At 35.7% G+C, this 25982-nt stretch overlaps 1 protein-coding gene across 2 annotated transcripts in view; it reads left to right on the forward strand.

The window, feature by feature from the left end:
- Positions 1-25982, forward strand: part of ALCAM (activated leukocyte cell adhesion molecule) — a 228948-nt gene that overhangs the window by 136345 nt on the left and 66621 nt on the right. For both annotated transcript variants that reach the window (XM_070787179.1, XM_070787191.1), the window contains exon 2: positions 22223-22323. In XM_070787179.1, coding sequence (XP_070643280.1) covers positions 22223-22323 — 101 coding nt within the window. The remainder of the gene's footprint in view (positions 1-22222; positions 22324-25982) is intronic.

The following is a 25982-nucleotide window of genomic DNA, read 5'->3' on the forward strand; positions in this document are numbered from 1 at the left end:
TAGTAGAATTTATTTTCCAGAATTCTACTTCCAAAGCTAATATGTGAATCATCATTAATTTATCATGAGAATAAATCTGCAAATATTCAAGTCAATTTCTCCTAACCAAGGAAAAAAGTGTACTTTCATTTTTATTGTTGTTGTTAAGTGTGAACATGGTGAAAAGTTGTTAGGTAATAAAAACAAAAAAACTGACTTTTCTACAGTGAAATATTTAGTCTGCTTTTATTATGCATAAAATGTGCATATGCATATGCATAAAAATTATGCATTTTTTATTAAAATAAAATATTAAAAGTACTTCATCCATTTTTCTTCTATTCCACTGCGGTCATTTGACAAACAGGATTGTTTGTCAGAATGAACTACTAATAGATTGTAATAGGCAATTATTTCTTCCTACTCTGAACACCTGAGAAGAACTAAATATCAAGTCAAAACTGTCACTCACTTGAACACCAAAGTGTTTGGTATTAATTGTGTTGGTTGAAACTGAAGAATTTAGGGGGAATAGTAATCAGTTTTTCACACACCATCACTTAGAATACAAGTGACCAATTTAGCCACTCTTTCCCTGCTGCCAGAAAGCTATAGTTGAAATACCTATGCTGATTTAACCATAAACTAATTATAGTTCATATTATTAATAGAATGGGAGAAAATTATTGAAACACAAAAATTGCTATACTTCCTTATTATTAAAATGCAAAGAATGATTTACTTTCTCCATCTCTTCCCTTCTTTCTACCTTCCTCCCTCCTTTCTTCCCTCCTTTCTTTTCTCCTTTCCTACTTTTTCCCTTTCTTCCCTTTCTCACTCCTTTTCTTTTTTCTTTGCCTCTTATTTAAGGATTTTGTATTTTCAAAATATAGGCTTTGTATGTGGGAGTAGTCAGATAACATTTTTTTAAAACTCAGTATGTCTTTTACAGTGTTTTCTCTCCAACTTTCAGAACTATGGAGAAAATACCTATAAAGTATTTACAGTTTAATAGTGGGAAAGGCAGTCATTCTGTTACATGCTTCACCGTATGTCGTACTACATACACTTGAAAATACATTATCTTCATCATATCATTTGGCTAGATTCCAAAAGCTCAGTATCTTAAAAATATCAGAGAGATTTAGAACAAGTGCACATTGTGGTGTTAATAGAGAGAACATTGATTGGGAGCAGAAGAGTTGTTTCCTGAAGTCAGTTCCACCTTTAGCTCTAAAAATGCTCTAGTCTTCAGCCTCCTTAGTTGTATGATGAGTAACCTCTAGTGAATAATCTCTAAGGTTATTTCTCATTCCAATGTACAATGCCTTTAAATCACTAGACAATCCATTGTATAAAGTGCAATAACAGAGTATTTTGTAGAGTCAGAGGCTTCTTATCTGCCAAACTCAACCCTTTAGAGCCCAGCCAAGAATCTATGGGAAACACATAGGTTCTCAGCAGCCAAAATAAATGCTGGTGTCCATGACCATTCCTAACCTTATTCTTTGGGAAAGTCCTTGGGGCCCTCACACAGAGATTGTTTACTCTTTAAATAGAATCTCTTTTTAAGTTTGATTATCTTGTTTTCAAAGGCCTGGCAATTTGGAAAGGGACTATGAGGCAATCATAAGATGGAACAATGTATGGGAAAGGGTTTGTAGGCTCTCAAGTACCGTGCAAATCTGAGCTGTTATCATTCGTAAGAATGACACCTGACAGGAACAGTGAGAGAAAAGATAAGTCATTTCAGACAAACATAGTGATGTCAAAATTCTATTGGGCTGTGCTGTTTCATATACTAGAGCAAATAGGTTTAATCATTTCAATAGTTTCCAAGATCCTGTCTGAATTATAGCACAGTATATGCTTGTAGAAATAACTGAATTACCACAAGAAAGTTCATTTATATTCTGAATAATATTTGGTTTAAGAGATGATTTCTTGGAAAGTGCATTTTTAAGTAATATATAAATGTTAGGTATTATCATATAATTTGATTTGAATTTCAGGACAGTATGCAATGTGATACAAATGTTTTCCATCTGAAAGAATTAAAAATTTAATGTAATATGGTACATAATGGGCTAGATTTCAATTGCCTAAAAATTATATCTGAGTAATCCTAAATATATGAAGTGCTACTCTAATTTTGAAAGGCAGTAATTTTTTATTATCTATAGTAGAAGTAATTAAGATTAAAATAATATTAATTCATTTTGCTCCAAAATTAAACAAAATTATTATGTGCTCAGTTTAGAATTTTCTGTAACACTGTTTCTAGACTCATGAGCCTGTTATGATAGTATTGCATACTGTTAGAGTAATGCAAAATATGATACATGCCCATACTGAAAACATACTACATGCTGAGCCAATGTATAAAAGTTTTTAATAATCCTTGAGTGATACTGGTAACCAATATAAAGCCAAGTAAAATTAAATTAAAAACACTCATCAATTGATGCGAAGTTAGAAACCAAAACCAAAGTTTGTCAGTGTCAAGTTTCTAAAATATTCACTGGAAATGCCAACAGCAAATTTAAGTTATAAAGCGAAAATAAGAAATCTGACATGTTCTCTCTTTTTTTTAAAGATTTTGCCAGCCCAGACATAAAAGTAATATGGCTTCAAATGCCAGCTGAAAATTAACAAGAATTCTTTATGAGAATCCAACATGGGAATCCTTTTCTCATATTTGGGAATGTTAAACCTAGAATATTTAAGCCCTGTTTTATATCATATTATACATGGATAAATGGAGGCCTAAGAAAGCATATTCTTGATGATTTCAAGGCAAATATGAGGCAAGAACTCAGGTTCCTAGACTACCACATCAGAGTTCTTTCAACTATGAGTTGCAGATTCAATATTTTATACTGAATTATTAATAAAGACAGTTGATAATCTCTATCACATCAATGGCAGACATTTTAAGAATGAAAAAGTGGATGGAGATGACAGTCCATGATCCTGGGGACTTGAGGCCATAATTTGGAAATCATTTCCTAAAGTCCAGGCATTTAAGGAGAGCACGCAGAAGCAGCTGAATGGTGAACAGGAGAAAGGACATTAGACAGGCAGGTGCAGGTTAGTCGAATTGATTGACTTCCTGGCAGCAAGGGCACAGATTGTTTGATTATGCTTTTGTTCAGCAAGGAAAGAAAGAGAACACCACCAGAGGCTGCTAACTCCCAGCTACCAGCAACTTCTGAAAGGGGTATTTGAAAGATATAGAAGTAATATTTTCCACCCTCTCCCTTTATAGTCTTTGGCAACCATCTTTGGTCACACTGTCACTTGAATTGGAATGTTTAAACTATAATAGTACAATGGCTTTGTATTTTTAATTAATTTTTATTGGAGTATAATTACTTTACAATGTTGTGTTAGTTTCTACTGTACCACAAAATGAATCAGCTAAACATATACACATGAAAAATGGGCCCACGTCGCCCATTCATGTCCATCTCTTTGTGGACATGGACGTTAGCCCACTAGTCTCCTCTGTCCATGAAATTCTCCAGGCAAGAATACTGGAGTGGGTTGCCATTTCCTCCTCCAGGGGATCCTCCCAACCCAGGGATCAAATCTGGGTCTCCTACATTGCAGGTGGACTCTTTACCATCTGAGCCACCAGGGAAGCTCACATATACATATCTTCCCTTCCTTTTGGACTTCCTTCCCATTCAGGTCACTACAGTTCATTAAGCAGAGTTCCCTGTGCTATACATTATATTCTCATTAGTTCTCTATTTTATACATAGTATCAGGTTTTGTATTTTATATCAGAGCTTTATGAGATCCTTGACCCACTCATCAGTGCTTGAAGAAACACTTCTGGAATCCCAATTGAATTCAGAAACTGCTCTAAAAAAGAAAAATTAGTAGTGACCTAAAAGCTCAATATTGTAGGTCTTTTTCTTTTACATTTCATTTTTGCTCTTTTCATCAAAAGTTCTAACTGGTAAACACAAAGCCTTAGTGGAATAATAAGCAGGAAATTGTCTTTAGGACTATATAAGTTCCAGCACCATGGCTTTTCTCTTTCTGTATTTTGCGGTGTTTACCAAAAAGGGCTTGCATGTGTTAAAACCAAAATGCAAGTTACATTAACAATTTGCATTTAGAAATCCAAGCACTTAACACCACCAGACTTAATATTTGCTTTGGACGGTTCTGATTGTTTAGTCTCAAGCTTTTTCCAAAAAGCTAACATAAAAAGGCAGCTCTCCTATTTGCCTAGTTTGTGTGTGGTTTCACACATGGTGCATGATGTGCTTCTACGAGACAAAGTGTTATCTCTTCTTCACATGAGCAGTGTACCCAGCTGGGTTGGGAAATGTGAACTTTGTGATTACATGAAGCTCACATAGATTCCACTTTGGAAGTGTCTCCTCCTCACTGTGCTTTGTCTTCTTCATTCTCTTGCCATATTTCACTATGATTACTTGACCTTCTAAACATTGTAAGTTTCTAACAAGGTTACCATCCCCTAGTCTCTGCTGTAGTTGATTATCTTTCACAACACTGCTAAGGAGAATTTTCAACAGCAAAAATCTGACCACTTCACTGCCATCCTTAAAATACACCAAAAAAACCCTTTTATTGCTTCCACATTCTTTATAGGGTAAAATCCAGATTATTTAAGCTGTTGTTTAAGTATCACTCCAGAAGCAGCCTTCCCAGCTGTATTTCCTTCCATTACCTCCCACATGCCCTAAGTTTTAGCCACACTGGCTGAATGAGATCATACTTCTTGTTCCCAGCATTTCATCTGCATGCACTTTCCTTCATTCTCCTTCTCACTTGAAGAAATCCTTGTCTGTGAAGGTCAATATGAATGTCCTTTTGGAATAAAGCCTTCTTCAGTCTATTCATCAATCTCTCCTCTGCTTGTACATTTGGCACATAATCTCTTTGATTCCCCTAAATAATAAAAGACAGAGGTATAATAGCTAACATTTTGAGTTTTACTGAGATATTATTGACAGAAAAAAAATTGTATGTGTGCGAAGTGTGTAACATGATGCTGTGATACACATATTGCATTGTGATTACCACATTTAAACTAACCAGTGTATCCATCACCTCAAATAGTTTCCCTTTGTGTGTTGTTGGGGGGATAGAATGAGAACCTTCATATCTAATCTGAGCAAATTTCATGTGTGCATTACTAATAATTATAATCACTTGTTGGAGAAGGAAATGGCAACCCACTCCAGTGTTCTTGCCTGGAGAATCCCAGGGACGGGGGAGCCTGGTGGGCTGCCGTCTATGGGGTCACACAGAGTCGGACACGACTGAAGCGACTTAGCAGCAGCAGCATAATCACTTGTGGCTCAGTCAGTCAAGAATCCTCCTGCAGTGAAGGAGACCCAGGTTTGATCCATGGTTTGGGAAGATCCTCTGGAAAAGGGAATGGCATCCCACTCCAGTATTCTTGCCTAGAGAGTCCCGTGGACAGAGGAACCTGGTGGGCTACAGTCCATGGGGTCGCCAGAGTCAGAAAGACTGAGCGACTAAGCACACATGCATGTACATTAGGTATCCAGAACTTGCTCATAACTGAAAGCTCGTAGCCTTTGACCAGTATCTCCCTATTTCCCCCTCCCCGAAGCCCTAGCAACCACCATTTTACTCTCTGTTACTGTGTGTTGGGCTTTTTATGTTCGACATATCAGTGAGATTATGCAGTGCTTGTCTTTCTGTGTCTGTCTTATTTCACTCAGTGAAATGTCTAGATTCATCCATGTTGTCACAAATGGCAGAATTTCCTTATTTTCTTCTTTTTTAAGGCTGAATAACATTCTATTATGTGGTTGTATGTATGTGTGTGTATCACATTTTCTTTATTGATGGACATTTAAATTGTTCACATATCTTGGCTACTGTGAATAATGCCACAGTGACTGTGAGAGTGTAATATCACTTAGACATAGTGATTTTGTTTTCTTGGATATATACCAAGAAGTGGGTTGCTGATCATATGGTATTTCTATTTATATCTGTACTTTACCATGATGGCTGTACCCATTTTACATTCCCCCCAACAGTGTACAAAGATTCCTTTTTCTCCACATTCTGACTAGCATGTACCTTTTGACCATTTTAGTAAGAGCCATCCTATGAGGTATGAGGTAGTATCTTGTGGCTTTGATTTCCCTAATGATTAATGATGTTGAGCATCTTTTATTAATAGTTAACATTTACTGAGCATTTGTATGAAAAGTATTCTTTCAAGCAGTTTGTGTATTAAGTCACTCAGTCATGCCTGACTCTTTGTGACCGCATGGACTGTAGCCCACCAGGCTCCTCCATCCATGGGATTCTCTAGGCAAGAATACTGGAGTGGGTTTCCATTTCCTTCTCCAGGGGATCTTCCCAACCCAGGGATTGGACCCAGGTCTCCTGCATTGCAAACAGATTGTTTACTGTTTGAGCCACCAGAGAAGCCCTTTAAGCAGCTTACACATTAATTTATTTAATATTCACAATAACCCTTTGAGCTTGATACTATTATCTTCTATTTAATGGCTGGAAAACAGGAGAACATATAGTTCAACTAACTCTGTAGGTCACTTACCTTCTTAGTATTAGGGCTTGAACCATACCTGTGTAGTGTTGTCTGTTGCCTCTTTTTCTAGATTTTAATCTCCTTCGAATAGATAATTTTTTTATGTTTGTGTGCTGAACAGGAATACAGTATCTGACATATTGTAGCCAACCAATTGCTTTATGGTACAATGCTTTTATAAATTACTTGAAATACAATCTTTTGGGTTAAGGAAATTTTATTTTCTTAGGCTTTTAGAAAAAATTAAGGAAAATATGACACAAGTCAATAATAAAATACTTATATTGAGATGCAAACTGTGGATCTTGGTGTTTAGCATATATCTTTTATAGTTTCTCAGTTACATCAACAATATTGGAAAAATGTTTAACTTGTAATTACTATAGACTATTCTTCAGGCACATGCAATTTTCCATTTTCAGTAGATTGCACTGGCTTTCCAATGTACATCATTATAAATTATCTTTTAGCTTTAAAGGTTTTAGAATGAATAGCACACTTCCCTAATGATATCTTTCTGAAGTACTTGTGTATGAGTTATTTTCACTGACCATATAGGTTTACCTTGGGTGACTATTAGGTATGATGTTGGTTTGGAAATTGCCTTTGTAAAATATCTCTCAGGTTTTAAAATTAGAGGTAAGAAACAATGAATTTCTGAATAACAAATTCTAAAATCATACTGATTACCTATAAAGGTATGGAATATATATATATATATATATATATATATATATTCCAGAGAGAGAGAGAGATTGAATATGCATCAATATTCATACTTGTATGTTGAGGCTACTGACAATTGAAAAAATGATAATGAAGAAAACATTTTAAAGCTGATTTCAGAGATGTTCTTTATCATCTGTTCTATATACACAGGTAAAATTGTAGCTGAAGAATGCACACTTACAGCATGTTTTGGTAAAGCTCTTAAGGGGGAACTAACTTGAAAATTGCCATTGGATTTTCAGACAGTGACACAGTCTAAGCATCCCAGTCATTTCTATTTGGTTTGTTTGTTTTTAATTAATTTCTTCCTTGAGAGGAAGCTTTAGGAGTATTTTCAGTTATAGAACTCAAATGAGATTCATAAACCAAACACATGATATAACATGAAGCCTTGCTAACACTCCAGCAGCTCATCTCTGTAACCTGGTATTCTTTTAATGTGTAGGGACAGTGATTTTTTTTTTTAACTTTAATGACACTATTGTCTTTAAAAACTGTTAAGAATAGCAGAGCCAAGGAGGTAAATATTATAAAATGAAGTTTAGGGGGATTTTGAGCATCATTATCTTCCCGAGAAGTAACCATGAACGAATTATCAAAGACATTATCTCTTTTAATCCAAAGATGAACCAAATATATTATTAGCACCTTGGTGGGATTGAGAATATGTAGAAAACATAATCATAAAACACCATTTCTTACTGCAGCACAACCACCCAGGATACTGTTCAGCAGAGGTCTTGGTGTTGTCTGCACCTGCAGAGAGCTGCCTGGGGATGCAGCTGGTTAGACAGAGATCACCTTTACTGGTGGATGCAAAGCTTTGTCCTTGAAGATTTTATGTCCTTCCTTCCATCTTAACCAAGGGAATTTAAATGAGATTGTCTGAATATAGAATGTGTACATTCCATAGGCTGAAGAAACTATGTACATTGTTCTTCTTTAGGTTTATAGAAAAATTCAATAGAAAAGAGTTCCCCTATACTCTTAAACAGTCCCCATTCCCCTATTTACCTATTATTAACATCTTGCATAAGTGTGGTACATTTGTTACAACTGAGGGGTCAGTATTGCCACATTATTATTATTAAGTAACATCTATAATTTATGTTTTCCTCTTTGTGTTGTATGTTTTATTGGTTTTGACAAATGTATAATTATTTGTATCCACCATCATAGTATCAGAATAATTTCACTACTCAAAGCATTCTCTGTGCTCTGTCTATCCATCCCATCCTTCCTCTCATCAACCCCCTGGGAACTCCTCTCCTTACTATCTCCATAGTTTCACCTTTTTCTATAATGTCAGAGTCATACAGATTGATACAGAAGATCAATCAGATTAACTTCTTTCACTTGGCAATGTGCATTTAAGTTTCCTTTGTCTTTTCATGAGCTTGAGCTCATGAGCTTGGTAGCTCATTTCTTTTTATTGCTGATATTCCATTGCATGTACCACCTAGTTTATCCATTCACTACTGAAGGACATCTTGGTTGCTTCCAGAATTTGGCAGTTATGAATAAACATTATGTTAAGGTTTTTTGTGAACTTAAACATTTTTAACTCAGTACAAGGGACTCTACTCAATACTCTATAATAGGAAAAGGATGCTTCTCTAAATGGGAAAAGGATCTAAAAAAGAGTGGATGTATGTACATGTATAACTGATTTACTTTGATAAAGTTATTTACTTTGATGGAGTTCCCTCATAGTTCAGTCAGTAAAGAATCTTCCTTCAATGCAGGAGACCGAGGTTCGATTGCTGGGTCAGGAAGTTCCCCTGGAGAAGAAAATGGCACCCTACTCTAGTATTCTTGTCTGGGAAATTCCATGGACTGAGGAGCCTGGCAGGCTGCAATCCATGGGGTCACAATAGTTGGACACGACTTAGGGACTAAACTACAACACTAGAAACTAAAACAACGTTGTAAGTCAACTATACCCCCAATAAAAAGTAAAAAGTTTTCAAAAACTTGTAATTGTGAAAACTCTTTTTGATGGAGAGGAAAGGCATGAGTTTTAAAGTTAGACTTAATTTGAATCCTAACCTTCATTTTATTCATCCAATAAATTTTTCTTGGTAGTCTATTCTATTTTCTCTACTGTGCTGGGTGTTTGAAATGCTTAAATAAAGTGCTATTCCACCTGTCAAAGGTGCCTCGTCTACACTTAAAAGCCTTCTTATACCTCTGATTCCTTATATGAAAGATATCTATTTCAGATATTAGCAGTTTTCTGTTGTGTTCTGAGAATCAGATGAGCTGTCATAGACAAGACTTCACATATTTCGTGGCAATAAATGCTCAGTTGGTATATAACATCCAACTGAGAAAGAGGTGGTACTTGATAGTTTATTTTCTTGCTAGTCCTTCTGTCCTTCTGATCTATAGGTTTTATAATGTTAAATATGAAAGTTTTATTTACTAATACATACGGAAAACATTTTATACTTTTCAAACAATATTCCTAGCTTAACCACAATTTAAAATGAAATAAGAATGTGTCATCATTTTCTGTTTATCTGATAGTGATGAGTATTGGACTTCAGGTGAGAATTAATTTGGTGCTCTAGCTTCACTACATACTGGTTTGATATTGTTGGTGTAGTCTCTTGTGTAGTAGTCTCTTGGCTTTGAAGGGTGAACAGGATCCCATCAGCAAAGGAAGCATCATAGTATGTGTTCACCATAAACATTTATTCATTCATCATATAGGGCTATTGTGAGATTCAAATGCAAAAATGTACAATATACATAAAAGAGTACTACAAACTATAAATCACCATAAAATGTCCATTATTATTGCTATAATTGCTCTAATGTATTTTTTGCTTTTAATTTGGCTAACTCTTTACTAAATCAAACTGTAGGTTTGATTTTTTTTTTTCACTATACCCCTATTGCAATCTGAATTTTCTAGGATCCAATAACCTACTAATTTTAGAGGGCCAGTTCCCTTGTGGCTCAGCTGGTAAAGAATCCGCCTGAAATGCAAGAGACCTGGGTTCGATCCTGGGTTGGGAAGATCCCTGGAGAAGGGAAAGGCTACCCACTCTGGTATTTTGGCCTAGATAATTCAGCTGAATGCAAAAGAGCCATTTCCTGCTGTAAGAACTTGCTCACCTTTCTAGGTGTTTGTTGTTGTTATCGTTTTTGCCATTTTGTCCATGATGGTTAGTCTTCCAGAAACTCTGCGGATCATTAAACCTTTTCCTAAATCACAGTATAAATATGACACATTTTAAAGTTACAATGAGCCTCTGGGATTACAAAGTGTTCAGCAACTTATTTAAGAGTAAGGAAGAGTTTCAAAGCTCAGCCAAATTAAGGTCCAGATTTTACAAGGTCTTTAAAAGCATTTCCCCATTCTGATATCCTTAGAAAAGATTAAAACTACCTTTCAATACAACTTCCTATATTTCTCATTTCTATTCATTGCTTTCCTAAATTATCTTGTTCTCTTTCCCACTTTTCCTCCCACTCATCAATTAAGAGTAATGACTGTCAGGGAAAGTGGAATATATCAAAGTTATTGTTAATATTGTCTAAGTTCATGCATTTCAGAGCAATACCACTGAGCTTGTACTGTAGACAAGCTACTGTAGGTGTCATTCTCTATGCTGACCTGTCCTTGAAGCAACACAAAACCTCTTAAGAGTGGAGGATGATTTCATTTTTATGTAGTATATTATGTTGATTTCCTATTGTGCAACTATTTGTTTTACTTTTAAATTTTTTAAAGAAAATTTTATTTTTCCTGTGGTCTTAATTGCTTTCAAAAAATATGTATTGGACAAGTGTTTCTATTTCTTCTTCCTCATAAGAACTAGAAAACTAGATTTCATAGTAAGCTGAGTTTAGTTCTTAAAAAAGGGCAAATGCCATAGAAAGCCATCATTTTCTTCCTATGACCTTAACTTATATTACAACTCCTGTGGGAAGTTGTCAATTTAAAAGCGTGGAATTTACACGAATCTAAGTCTTGGAAATCAGCCAGCAATCTTCACAAAATATGTGGGGAAATCTATTAAATAGCTTTTTAACCTTTATTACTTACCATGTTTGATTGTACAAATCTATATCCTCAGGAGACATAGGCAGTGCTAATTGGAATTCATGTGAAGAAAAGAGCAAAAAGCTATTTCAACCTATGTAAACATTTTTTGGTACCTAGTTAAATACTTAACCAGGAATATTCCAGAAGCAGGCATCCTGGACAAGATCACTCAAGCAATTAGGAAGCAAAAGTTTACTTCTCTGCTCATTCAGGAGCCTTGACAACTTATTTGCTATCCCCTCCCTCTCCCCCGTAATTCATTACCTCAATTATTGGGTAAAATTCTCTAATGCTATAGAATATTACTTTAAATGCTAAAGCAATAAAATTAGCACAAGCTATTATTAATAGAAGCTCTCTGAAAACAATGATGATCTTATTGGCTAAAAATATTTATGATATGTTTTTTCTAAGACATTTGAGAAATGTAAAAGCTATTAGGAATTTGTTGTTTGGGAGTTGGAGAGTGTTATCAAGGACAGCTTTGATTATCTCAAATCAAGAGGTCTTTTTGTTGTCATGGCATTAAATTATTTGCACACAACAAATTTAATAATGTCACAATAACTATTGAACTCTTTCTGAAGACAGGCTCTAGTCTAAATTCCAAAAGTTCCCATTACTTCAGATGATGCACTTAAGGTCTTTTGTGAAGCGTTGTGCCTGCTTTCCTGTTGATAGTGTTTTCGTGAATACAATACAGTTATTGTCTTTGCTAAAATAATTAAGTCATATTCACAATTTCAATACAACTTACATGGGAAAATGTAACTTTTCAGTATTCAAATAGAACTGATACACTTAGTTAAACTTTGAGCATAAATGTTTTCATCCTTCCTTTGCATCTAACATGGGACAGTATTCAAATAGGGGTTTCTTCTACCTACCTCTTTAGTTAAGCTGGTTCCCAAATGAAGTCCTCAGGATCTGAATAGAGACAATGCAAAAATTAATGCAGGAAATTGAATTGAGGGAGAGAAACAAAAGGAAAATAATGTTTACTGATTCTTTTCATTTTATTGATTAATTAATTCCTTAATGACATAGCATCAAGTCCTAGATAATTAGGAGAGAAGCATGATAGTAGAAAATAGTCAACTTTATGAATTTCAACTTACATAAATTATTAGTTGCATAAATATTTGTAATTATTATAATGTGTGAACTGTAGAATATAAAGGGAAACATGATTAAACGTTCTTTTCTTTAGTCTCCTTTACTACATTTTAAAATAAAATATAGAAGATTAGTATTTTCATATACAAATTTTAAATTTCTGGTTCAATGTAGTCTTCTTGCCTTCCCCCTGCCTCGCAATAGAGCATGAAGTGTTTTTAAGTATTTTTATTTGAGTTTGTCCCCACAAAGGGACCAGTGTTTACAGAGACTGTGTAGTCCAGTCAAAAACTCATCACTGAGGAATGAGGACTTGGTGACACACAGCTCCCCTTTGAAACAAATTTTTGGAAACCCCAGTTTCATCTTCAGAACAAAGAATGTGAAGAAAACTGTCAAAGAAACCCTAAATCCTGATGCTCTTGGTGACATTTCAAATGTAAATCTAGGTCGGTGCACTGTTTTGAGTGTATGTTTTATTCCATTAAAAATATTTTTAAAACACAATAGCTTTTTGGTGGTGGACAATGCTAAGATATTGAATTCTAATTACTTCAGTATCTGCTTTATCCCCACCTTCCCGGATTCCCTAGAATCCCAAAGAATAGTATATGGTTTTCTGAAATGTTAAATGAAGACTAAAAGTTAAGGGCTGTAAGAATATGATCTGATAGAGTTCCTTTCAGTGCACTGCAATGGGGCTTTATTTTACCCATTATTATTGAGCACCTGCAACCTTCATGGCGCTGTGATGAATTTCAAAGTGAGGGCAATGTAGGTTTTTCCTTCAAATAGGTTGCAGCATAGTGGAGAAATTAAACTGATAATTTCTCCCTCTTTTGAAAAGAAATTAAAATTCATATATATATATATATATATATATGTCTAGAATTTAAACTCTGAATACAGGGTGTTTTCCTTTTATCAATGTGAATTGCCTACCCTAGACAGCCCTTGGCACAAAGCGAGCACTCAATAGCCAATAAATGAATGATAAAGAATAAATACTGAAATATATGCAGACAAAAAGGAAAACAAAGTATTTGCCTATTTGTTTCAGTGGGTTCATGGAGAGCATTGTGTAGATACACCCTCTAGCTTATATTTCTGTTTTAATGAACATTAGTTTCCTCAGTTGTTTAGTATTCAAAATAATTCTGTGTTATCTTTATATATAATCATGCACTTGTGCAAAAACTTTTTGTAGGCTAGATCCTCAATGGTATAATTACTGGATCAAAGGGTATTTGCATTTTAAATTTGATAGATAGCATCAAATTATGCTTCCATAAGTTCTGTTCAATTTAGAATGAACCTTAAATATTTTATTTTTTAATTCAAGGCAATCTTTGACAATCTAATAAAAGTTCTGAATTCTCTTTCTTTAAAAAGAGATGCCTCGGTATACTACAATTTGGGTTTTTTAAAAAATAACTTTAGAGGATTCATAGATGCCATAAAGTCCATTTATGGATCCCAAGTTAAGAAATTCTAACAAGTACAGTAGAGTTTGTGTTTTGCTGGTTTAAAATTCCTGAGGCATTTCACAAAAAGTAAGAAAAAAGTCCATAAATTAAATCATTTCTGTTGCTTTTAAATCATTTCTAAGTAAAATTTTTGCTTTATAATTTAAAAGTGACCCCAAATGGAATCCAAATGCTGGTGTTGATGGTGAAAGGAAAGAAAAAGTAAAAAAATGTAACAGTTTATTGCATTTTATTAAGAAAATTTTATGTGCGTTTATGAATTTGGGTAAACTGCCAGTTTTAGGACATGTTCCTTATGAGAAGCAAAGATATAATTTGTCAAAATTACTATAATAAAAAACGAGGATCTTCCCAAACCAGGGATCAAACCCCAGTCTCCTGCATTGCAGGCAGATTCTTTACCAACTGAGCCACAAGAGAAGCCCAAGAATACTGGAGGGGTAGCCTATCCCTTCTCCAGGGGATCTTCCCAACCCAGGAATTGAACCAGGGTCTCCTGCATTGCAGGCAAATTCTCTTTACTAACTGAGCTATCAGGGAAGCCCTGATAGTAGTAGTAGGTGTTGATTGTAGTAGGTGTTCAGTAAACACTTGATGCTTGTTTAATGTATAAATAGGTGATTTTTTGAGATGGGCCTTGAAGAATATGTAGGAATTCAGTCAAAGCAGATGGTCCCAAGGAGCAATGATAAAAAATGAAGCAGAGATGAAGTAAAACCTAAACTAAGTGGAAATAAGGGTGACTTATCAGGCTCATATATCATTATATGCTTAGGATATTTATATAATGAGGCATATGGTATAGGCTACCCACTCCAATATTCTTGGGCTTCCCTTGCGGCTCAGCAGGTAAAGAATCCGCCTGCAATTTGGGAGACCAGGGTTCGATCTGTGGGTTGGGAAGATCCCCTGAAGAAGGGGAAGGCTAACCACTCCAGTATTCTAGCCTGGAGAATTCCACGGACTGTACAGTCCATGGGATCACAAAGAGTCAGACACAACTGAGTAACTTCCACTTTTATTTTCACATGGTAAATTGAGAAGGTAATGTTCAGCACAGTAATGCAAACTGGTCACTATATTTTTTTAAATTATATTGTTTTTCTAGATGTCCCTTCTGTGATATAATATGGATTATTAAATTGACCTATACTCCACTAAAAAGATAAATATTTTGAGCATTATAACATGCCAAACTTGGAAGTAATGTTAAAAACACATATATTATAGTGTATTCCTGAATACTAGCAGTATTTTATAATTTAGTAAAAAGATTTTTTTCATCTGAATGTGATTCCACAGTGGCCTAACCATTTATCTAAAAGACATAATATAATGCATTTATGGGGCTTCCTCAGTGGCTCAATGGTAAAGAATCCATCTGCAATGGCGGAGATGCAAGATATGCAAGTTAACTCCCTGCATTGGGAAGATCCCTTGGAGAAGGGAATGGTTACCCACCCCAGTATTCTTGCCTGGAAAATTCCATGGACAAAGGAGCCGGCAGGCTACAGTAAAAAGGGTTGCAAGGAGTCAGACATGACTGAAGCACGTATGCACACAATGCATATCTAAAATTGTAGCAACTGGTGAGAGAAAAAAAAAGGAAGAATTACTATTTTTCTGATATGTAGCCATTGCACAACTATATCTACATTATAATATATGATACTTATGAAAGGCAATGTAGAAGTAAACTTTGAAAAATTGTATTCCTAATTCTGATTCAGCAAAGACCCAATTTGACCCCCCATGTGGCCATGTTTATGAATGAAATTGAATTAGAAAAAAGAGGCTGCATAGCTGTTTTCTCAGTTTCACAAAGTGACATTGGATTCCCTTAGATGTCTTCTCCCATCTGCCATGCAACCAAGTTATTTGGGAATTACAAGAACTCACATCACACATGCACACGCTCGCACACACACACACACAGAAATCTTACTTGTTGTATTTTACATGACCTTGACAAAGATTTTAAACTCTTGTTTAATATAGTAGTTTATGAGAGGAATTATGAGATATAATTATGTGTCATTGAATCATAAAATCAGGTTTGGAAGACTCTTTAAAGACATCAGCTTAATCTTCTATCAGTAGAGCTATTATATTTTATCATATCAAATAAGGTACATGTTGTAACATGTATAATATCATATAAGAAATGAATCACCAGTCCAGGTTCGATGCACAATACAGGATGCTTGGGGCTGGTGCACTGGGATGACCCAGAGGGATGGTATGGGGAGGGAGGTGGGAGCGGGGTTCAGGATTGGGAACACGTGTACACCCGTGGCGGATTCATGTTGATGTATGGCAAAACCAATACACTATTGTAAAGTAATTAGCCTCCAATTAAAATAAATAAATTTAAATTAAAAAAAAATAAGATACATGTGATATATACACTTTAGAAAGTGTATATAGTAGATACAATTTGTTTCAGTATAATGAATATATGAAGTAGATTTCTGTGAAATAGATCTTTTGTAATTTCTTAGATTGGATTGGATCCCAATGTTTCAAAGTCAGAAATCAATCCTCCTATTGTAGTTTAATATAATATGTTTCTGTGAAGAAAACCAATTTGATAGATATTATTATGTGCAATTGCTTCCTCCATCCCTTCATTCATATTCAGTGATTATTTAGTCCTACGCTAAGATTCTGTTTTAAAACAATGATCCCTTTATTGGAAACCACAGTTTTATTAAATGAATGAAGGTCTAAACCAGTAGTTCTTAACTAGTTGGGATTTCTGGGGGCAGTTTTGCCTCCTGGGGACATTTGCCATGATTGAAGATTTTCCTGTTGTCTTACTGAGAAGAAGGTGCTATTGGTATCTGAGGGGCAGAGACAGGGGTGCTGCTAGAATTATGTAGGACAGCCCCCCACAGTAAAGATTTGTTCAGTCCCAAATGTCAACAGTGATGAAATTAAGAAACACTACCTGTTTTAATTAGAGTTGTACATATCTTAATTCATTAATAAAGCAAATAGGGACACTGGCATGTTTGTCAAAATCAGCCAAATACATATGAAAGTAATTTCTAAGGATAACTCTCATTTTTACCTACTTCCTCCCCCAACAGTTCATTTGCACAAATAAATTTCTCTAACATTTCTGTAGAACTGGAATATAGTTTTTATGTCATAAGCTCTGAGCCCATTGCAAAATGATTTACCCTTCTATGGCACCGACCAGAGCTACAGAGCTAAAAAAAAAAAAATGCTTTTAAGGATGATGATGCTTTCAAAGTATCAGTGCAATAAAAAATAATTAACCACACTAAATTACAGCCTGTAAAACAGACTCTGATGAATTTTGGTCTTATACTATTCTATATTATTTGCTGCACTTTTGCTTGAAATATGGTAGCAGATTCTGACTTTTAAGTGACCTCAATGCAGATGTCTATTTGTCAATAATGCAAAAAGAATGATTACTCAGACATTGACCATCCTTAAGAATTACTCTACACAGAAAAAGAAATTCTCACCAATATGGCCCAAATTATTACAGTTTTATTATTTTAATTAGAAATATAAAGCATTCACCTGACTTCAAAAGGTTGCCAGAGTCTGTTTTAGTGCCTCTTTAAATTATTTGCTGTATAAAATACATAACTATAATTATCTTATATTTTATGATCACTTGCCTGAGAATGCTATATGTGAAATTATTTGGTCAAGAGATTTTTCTTGGTCTGTGCTTGTCTTATTTTTTTCTCACTGAATTCTCCTATGTCACCTTTCTAGTTCTATAGTTCTTTATCTGTAGCTAATAATTCTTCATAAGAATGACTGAATAACTACACAATGCTATTCAAGTATAGCACATATTTATGTTTTATTCTATGTCATGACATTTTGATAGCAACAGTAATAATAATGAATAACATTACACTAAATTTTTAGAACACATTTAATACAGAAGGTGATTTAGCCCAGTTTAAAGTATCTTCTGACATGTACATATAGACATAACATGTTATAGAACAGAAATGCAAACCTTTGTGCACACACACATTTCCTTCTATATTTTCTATTTAGCCTCTTTGAGAAAGGACATCATAGGTATTTTATATTTGCAATAATATCCAATAATCTCTAGACTACGAAACCATGAATAATTTAACAAACTAATATTACAGGGAAGTAATTGCAGGGAGATTCTAGTAAGCTAAATTTAATTCAGACTTGGCAATTCAAAGATAAAATCTCTTGCTTCCATGAAAAGTATAAACAGAATTATTTGTGTTGACAGGTGCTTTGGGTCTACCTGGCACTTCCATCTCAAAGACTGAGGTGCCCTAGAGGTGTCAGGAAGCCAATGTATCATGAAATCATAGTAGTCTTTATAGCTACTTTATCCCTAGAGGGTTAACAATATTAGCTCTCCCACAGGTACAAGTCTTTCTTTCAGATGAACCTGGGAGTCATTATACTCCTACCTGAACAGGAAAGTTGATGAATATGGCAAACTTGAAAATTATTTCTAAAATCATTGTGATTGTGGCTCCTAATGCCTTCCAAATGATTATCACTCATTCTGCCCTCAGTCTGTGGACCAGGGCTTCGCTCTCTTCTCGCTCTTTTACCTACTATGCTCATTCTTGTCAAATGTCTTACTGCTCTATGTTTCTGGGAAGTCCTGTCATGGCTAATTTTGGATATCGAGCTGTCAGTAAAAGACCCAGTCCATAACTTTGCAAATACTTTTAAAAACAACTCTGTATTATGGTCATCACAGGTAAGGAAAAGGTATTTCTTAAGGACTTTTGCAAATCATGGAGTACAAACAGTGCTTCATTTCTCTTGAAAGGGAAGGAAGAAATGTTCTCTCCTGTAGTTTCATCCATAAACTCATAAAAACATCGAATTTGTGTTTGTTTCTCTTCAAGTAAGAGCATGCCATTCAAGCTGAAATCCATGTTCCCTAAACATTGAAGACAGTACATGACAGCCTTTACAGTAGGTGACAGGAATAAGAATTTTGAAAGTTCTGGTGTTGTCAATGCCTCCCTGGTTTCAAAGATGTTAATTTGATAACTAAAGTGGAAAGGATTCCACAAGATTCAAATGAAAAATTATCTTATTAGATGCCCATTAAGTGCCAGAAATTATTCCTGGGATACTGTGGTTAAAAAAAATGTGTTCCCTTCCCTGCTATAATTGTGCTTTCATCATGCTAATACATTATGTACTTGAAATTCACATAGGTTTAATTTCAATTATAAAATTATAGCATTTTAAAATTTTAAATCAATTATAAAGTTTGCTGTATATTGAAGCTTTATAGACAAGAGGAAAGAAAAATGGTCTGTAAGATAGAGCAGAGCATTACATTTTTTAGAAAAGGCATTTTTTATTTCCCTTTACCTAGCAAAGGATCACCTCATTGGTGCCTAAGCCCTGTAATCTGTTTTCACTCCTGGACTAACCGTGGGAACACCATCAGTTGTCAAAAGATGTTTTTATAATACAGAAAATAATTAGACATTCATGTCTTGCCATAATTTAAGGAAGAGATTCACAACTTTCTAGAGTCATTACATATTCAAGTGTCTTGCTATATAGTCATGAAAAAAATACTAAATCACAAAATTGTTTCCATGGCTTGGAAGACCCTGTGTACAGTGCTTGAACAGATCCTAAAATACATGATACAAGTTCCACATTTAGGAGCCAAAGTATTGTACAAAACCAAGTTCTACTTGTGAAATAAAACAGTTTCTTAACTGCCAGAAGTTTGCTTGTCTGCAACCACATATCTAAATCCTTACAATTTTTATTTTAATAAAGCTGAAGAGACCATTTCTTCATCTACAGTCTTATGCTCTTCAATGATTTATTGTAAAAAGAAATTTAAATCACAATATGATTGGCATTAAACAATTGAAAATTATTGATAAAAATTAATTTTTCATTATAAAATAATAGGTAATGAAAGTTTTAGTCAAATTTTGTCTCTAATAGCAAGTTAAAAACACATTCTATGGCTTATACTATACTTTGTATTCTTCATTTTAATGATGTTAAAAATCCTGAAAAGTAGTTGTGTGGTTTATTTTTGTGAAAATTTGTGTTCTCTGTAATGTTTTTGTTCACTGGAGCAAAATTGCTTTAAAGGAAAGTACCTTCCTCAGTTGACAGAATTCCTTTTCTTTCTTTACTAAGGTTAATATGAAATTTTTGTACATGTTGTGACTGATGGGTAACAGTGAAAGATAGTATCCACCCTGTCTTGTTTGTTCAGAAAGTCATAAGATGGTCTTATTTATGCATTGTACAATACCTTAGCTTTGCACTTTAGCACCACCTGGTGGACAAAATATCGTTTGTTTTTCTCTTCAATTTAGTTAGCCCCTTCACACTCCGCATCCCATTATGAGGTATCTTGCTATGCTATGCTAAGTCACTTCAGTCGTGTCCGACTCTGTGTGACCCCATAGACGGCAGCCACCAGGCTCCCCCGTCCCTGGGATTCTCCAGGCAAGAACACTGGAGTGGGTTGCCATTTCCTTCTCCAATGCATGAAAGTGAAAAGTGAAAGTGAAATCACTCAGTCGTGTCTGACTCCTAGCGACCCCATGGACTGCAGCCTACCAGGCTCCTCCATCCATGGGATTCTCCAGGCAAAAGTACTGGTTGTATCTTAATAGATATTAAATCATTTAATACAATTAAATAATTGTAAATGTATCTAATCTTAAAGACAGATGTAAATAAAGTAAGGTAAAAAGATCTGCTAAATACTATATTATTGCCAAATTAAATGCCTATGTTTCTTTAAATGTCATAAATTTGAATAGTATGTTACATATCTATTAAAAATGTGGAAATTATTGATAATTCAATTCGTTATAATTTTCATTCTTTTCAATAAAGTATTGAATAAGGAAGTTTTCTATACTTTAGTGACAAGTTAGATTGTCTACCGAAAAAGCAGTGTAATCATTTCATGAAGAAACTTCATACTACAAATCTTTTCTTTTTTGCCCTCTCCTTGCTTGCAGGATCTTGTTTCCCCTACCTGGGATTGAACCCTCTCTCTAGTAGTGAAAGTGCAAAGTTCTAACCACTGGACAACCAGGGAATTCCCTACAGATTCTTATCATGTTAATATTTTGTGTAGAGTTAAAATGAAAACTAGTACTTTAACCATTATTACAGTAAAGCAGGACACTTTCATGCTCATTTTGCCACTTATAATTAAGATTCAGTTGTGGGCTTATTTGTATGTGTTCTTAGTTTTTGATAGTTTTTGCAATTTTCTGGAAGTTAAATTTAAGAGTATTTTCAAATAAAAATCACAAATATATTTGAACCCAGTTTTGAAAAATTTAAGCATATTAATCTCTTTGTATAGTCCTATGTTTCTATGAAATACAGTGAATTTTCTCCTTATATAATACAGTTGAAGGTGAAAATAAATCCCAGATGCTATATGGTTCCTTTGGCATATACTACTTATTTATATGGGGCTTCACCAGTGGGTGAATACTACTTATTTATACAGGGCTCAGTGATAAAGGCAATGGCACCCCACTCCAGTACTCTTGCCTGGAAAATCCCATGGTTGGAGGAGCCTGGTAGGCTGCAGTAAGTGGGGTCGCTAAGAGTTGGACACGACTGAGTGACTTCACTTTCACTTTTCACTTTCATGCCTTGGAGAAGGAAATGGCAACCCACTCTAGTGTTCTTGCCTGGAGAATCCCAGGGACGGTGGAGCCTGGTGGGCTGCCATCTATGGGGTCGCACAGAGTCGGACACGACTGAAGCGACTTAGCAGCAGCAGCAGCAGTGATAAAGAATCCACCTACAATACAGGAGCCACAGGAGATGCAGGCTCTATCCCTATATCATGAAGATTCCCGGGAGGAGGGCATGGCAACCCACTCCAGTATTCTTTCCTGGAGAATTCCATGGACAGAGGAGCCTGGCAGGCCACATACTACAGGGCCGCAAAGAATCAGACACAACTGAAATGACTTACCATGCACCCATGCACTTATCTATTCCCTGGTAAAACTGAGATTTATGGATTTGAATCATATAACATTCAAAGGCTTAGTAGTTAAATAAGAGCTGTTGATATTTAAATAGGAAATATGTTCTAACTGCATAATTTAATGAAATACAAATTTCATATAGGATAGAATTATAATACAAAACCTTCGCTAAGACTTGCATCTTGTACTAAAGTTATTTGCTTTGCTGCTTCAAGAGAATATTTGAACTCTTCTGTCTCTCTTTTGTTCCTTTCCTTTAAAGGTCTTGGATGGTATACTGTAAACTCAGCATATGGAGATACCATTATCATGCCTTGCCGAGTTGATGTACCTCAGAATCTCATGTTTGGCAAATGGAAATATGTAAGTGTGACCTATCTAGGACTTGGTTAGTTGCCTCTAGTCTTTTAAAGAAAGTTCCTTCTATGAGTAAATGTGAATTTCAAATAACATAATGGTAACATTTAACTGTGGGTATAAATGTAAGAAGATGAAATTAATGTGTTGAGTATATCAAAAGAATACTTCCTTACATAACAAATGCTATTTTAAAATAAAGCCAATAAACAGATCATTCTTAGCTCAAATTAGTCTGAAAGAGTCACCCTGAAGTTTTCAAAGCAAAAGAAATGGCAGAATTCCAGAATAAACTCAAGGAGTATAGGACAGAGCTTAGAGGAAAATGGTTGCCATTCTCTACATACTCATGTTTTGTTTGGTGTTGTTACTCTAAAGGCAAGATGTACCAGGAACCAGAGCATTCAAATGTTCACTGAAAACTAGTCATCAGTATTAGCAGCCTATTTCTGGTACTTGGTCTTACAACTCAGTTGATGTGGTAGCTTCTTTTAAAATTTAACATTGCTGATTTTATTCGTTTTTTCAGTTCTGTTTAGTCATTCAGTCGTGTCTGACTCTTTGCGACCCCATGGACACCACGTCAGGCTCCCCTGTCCATCACCAACTCCCGGAGCTTGCTCAAACTCATGTCCATCGAATTGATGATGCCATCCAACCATCTCATCCATTCATTTCTTACAGTTAGCAAAATCATATTTTCTCAGGTATCAAGGTTGGAAATGCAGGATAGCTATCCTAGTAGGTGAAGTGGAAAGGCTGGAAAACTTTGACTGATAAAATACCTCAATCTATTTACCAAAACCAACAAAAAGCATCTGTAGGCCCATTTCCCAGTGCTAGATCACATAAGACACAATAGTTTGCAAGTTTGAACAGAGGACATATGTTTCATTGAACACAATTGGCAAATTTTCCCTAGGTCCTTGAAATGTTAAAAGATATTTGAATAGGAAAAGGATTTGATGGTCCAATAATTCTTGAAAACTGTTGTATTTGAATACTTCTCAGAGCCTTTCCTATATACAGCTACATGATGAATTGTCTGAGTTCATTCATTTCTTAGGTTTATTGAACCACACAACTTTTTCTCTCAGATATCTGCAAGAACAAATGTTCCACAGAATAGAAATGTGCATAGTTGCATCCAAGGGATAGTGAAACACAATCTCTTGAAGTACAGGTTCTGAAGTCAGACTGACATAATCTATCATGTACTGGCTATAGAATTCCAGACAAGTGAATTAATCCCCACTTTCTCATGGAAAAAAAATGAGATGATAATGATAATCTTCTTTACACTGTTGTGAAGGTTACATGAAGTAATTTCTATAAGAATACTTACCTAGTACTGGGCACATGATAATTGCGTGAAAAATGTAAACTGTTGTGAGTGTGGTACCACTGAGTTCTAAACACAGTCTGTGATGGGGTAGGTGAAGGCAGAAGAAGAAGGCAAGGCAGCATAGCACTTCCCTGTTCCCTCCTCCTAATATCCAGCTCATCCTGGGTAATTTTTAACTATTTCTGGTTCCGTATGAAAATGGAAATACAAAGTTAAGGCCTATGAGGACAAAGTCTATTCACAATCCTAAAATCCCAAGGGTCTGAGAGGCTACCACCTAGAGTCAAACTTAGTGCTAACATAAATGGAATCCAGTGGTGAAAAACTTCTGTGATTATCGACATTTCTGATGCTCAGGGAATACTTTTCACCTAAACTGAACTGGCACAATGGCAGTGAAAACAAACAATAATGGCAGGTTTCAAACTGTTAATGAAATAAAAAGCTTCAGCAATAAACTGATGAGCTATATTTGAAGTGCCATATGCTCTGAAAGCAGTCTTGATTCCCAGATGCAGTATACAACCTCAATTTAATGTAACCTGAAAGACAAAGAGCAGATTTGGAAAGAGTGAAAGGGAGCAAACCCAGAGGAAAGATGGATTCATTTCTCTCTTGCTGCATGGTAATCTCCCATAATGGAGATCTCCCATAATGGAGATCATACCTCCCTGTGCACCCCATCCTACCCGACTCCCACTGCTTCTTCACCAGCATCCACCTCTGTGCCTCGTACAGAAGAAGCATCTGAGGCTGTCAAGAGTGATATAATGTAGTCATATTGGAGCCAGGCTGTGAAGCTCCAGTCTTGGCCCTGCTGAGATACACTGGCTGGGGCTCTGGACCAGTTATTTAACCAACCTCTGTCTCCATTGTCTATAAATGAGGCCAGTATTATGTTTAATTTACAGGGTTGTTATAAGTATTTAATCCATTAATGCACGAGAAGCCCAAAGAAAGTACCCTGGCTTATAGTTAAGTGCTCAAAATGTCATAACTGTCATTTCTTGCATGAGTGAACAACTATAGAAATTTAAGATACTGGTCTAACATATTTTTCTTAATGAAGGAATGATTTAGTACAAGGATTCGTGCTGTAAACCTGTAGCAATATTAAAAGATTTAAAGAGAATGTTACTTATGTATTCAGATATTCAACCAACTGAACCTTTTGGACTCCAATTTTAGCTTAGTAATTGTCTTAATCACCTTAGGCTGCAATAACAAACTACCACAGACTGGTAGTTTAAATAAACAGATGTTTATTTCTCAGAGTTCTGGAGTCTGAGCAGTCCAAAATCAAGGTGCCAGCTGACTCAGTTCTTGAAGAGGGCTCTATTCCCAATTTGCCAACACCTGCCACTTGCTATAATGGCACCCCACTCCAGTACTCTTGCCTGGAAAATCCCATGGAAGGAGGAGCCTGGTAGGCTGCAGTCCATGGGGTCACAAAGAGTCAGACACGACTGAGTGACTTCACTTTCACTTTTCACTTTCATGCATCAGAGAAGGAAATGGCAACCCACTCCAGTGTTCTTGCCTGGAGAATCCCAGGGACGGGGGAGCCTGGTGGGCTGCCGTCTATGGGGTCGCACAGAGTCAGACGAGACTGAAGTGACTTAGCAGCAGCAGCAGCAGCCACTTGCTATGCGCTCATAGGACCTCTTCTTTGTGTTCTCATTGAGAGAGCGAGAGCACTTGTGCTTCTTTCTCTTCTTATAAGGGCACTAATTCCATCATGAGGGTACCATCCCCAAGACCTCATCTAAACCTAATCATCTCTTAAAGGCCCACACTGGGGGTTAGGGCTTAGACGTACAACTTTGGGAGGGTCACAAGCATTGAGTTCATAACGGTAGTAAATAAAACAATTTTTTAAATGTTACTTCTCTTAACACCTTGAAATTTGTCATACACTTTAAAATGTTTTATTATATTTTATTTTCTTCAAGACCTTGTGAGTTTAGTAGAAGAGAGTACACGCATGTGTGCTCAGCTGCTCAGTCGTATCCAATACTTTGCAACCCCATGGACTGTAGACTGCCAGACTCCTCTATCCATGGGATTATCCAGGCAAGAATACTGGAGTGAGTTGCCATGCCCTCCTTCAAGGGATATTCCCGACCCAGGGATCGAACCCACATCTCCTGTGGCTCCTGCATTGCAGGCAGATTCTTTACCACTAGTACCACTGAGAAGCCCCAAGTAGAAGAGAGATTGCCCCTTATTTTTGATTATTGTTATTAGGTAAGAGAATGTTTGTGAGAGCAAAGGAAGAAATGAATTATATGTCTCAGTGCTCTTGGCATAAGTGTATATG

The sequence above is a fragment of the Bos indicus genome, chromosome 1 (assembly GCF_029378745.1).
Source record: "Bos indicus isolate NIAB-ARS_2022 breed Sahiwal x Tharparkar chromosome 1, NIAB-ARS_B.indTharparkar_mat_pri_1.0, whole genome shotgun sequence".
In the NCBI taxonomy this organism is placed as follows: Eukaryota; Metazoa; Chordata; class Mammalia; order Artiodactyla; family Bovidae; genus Bos; species Bos indicus.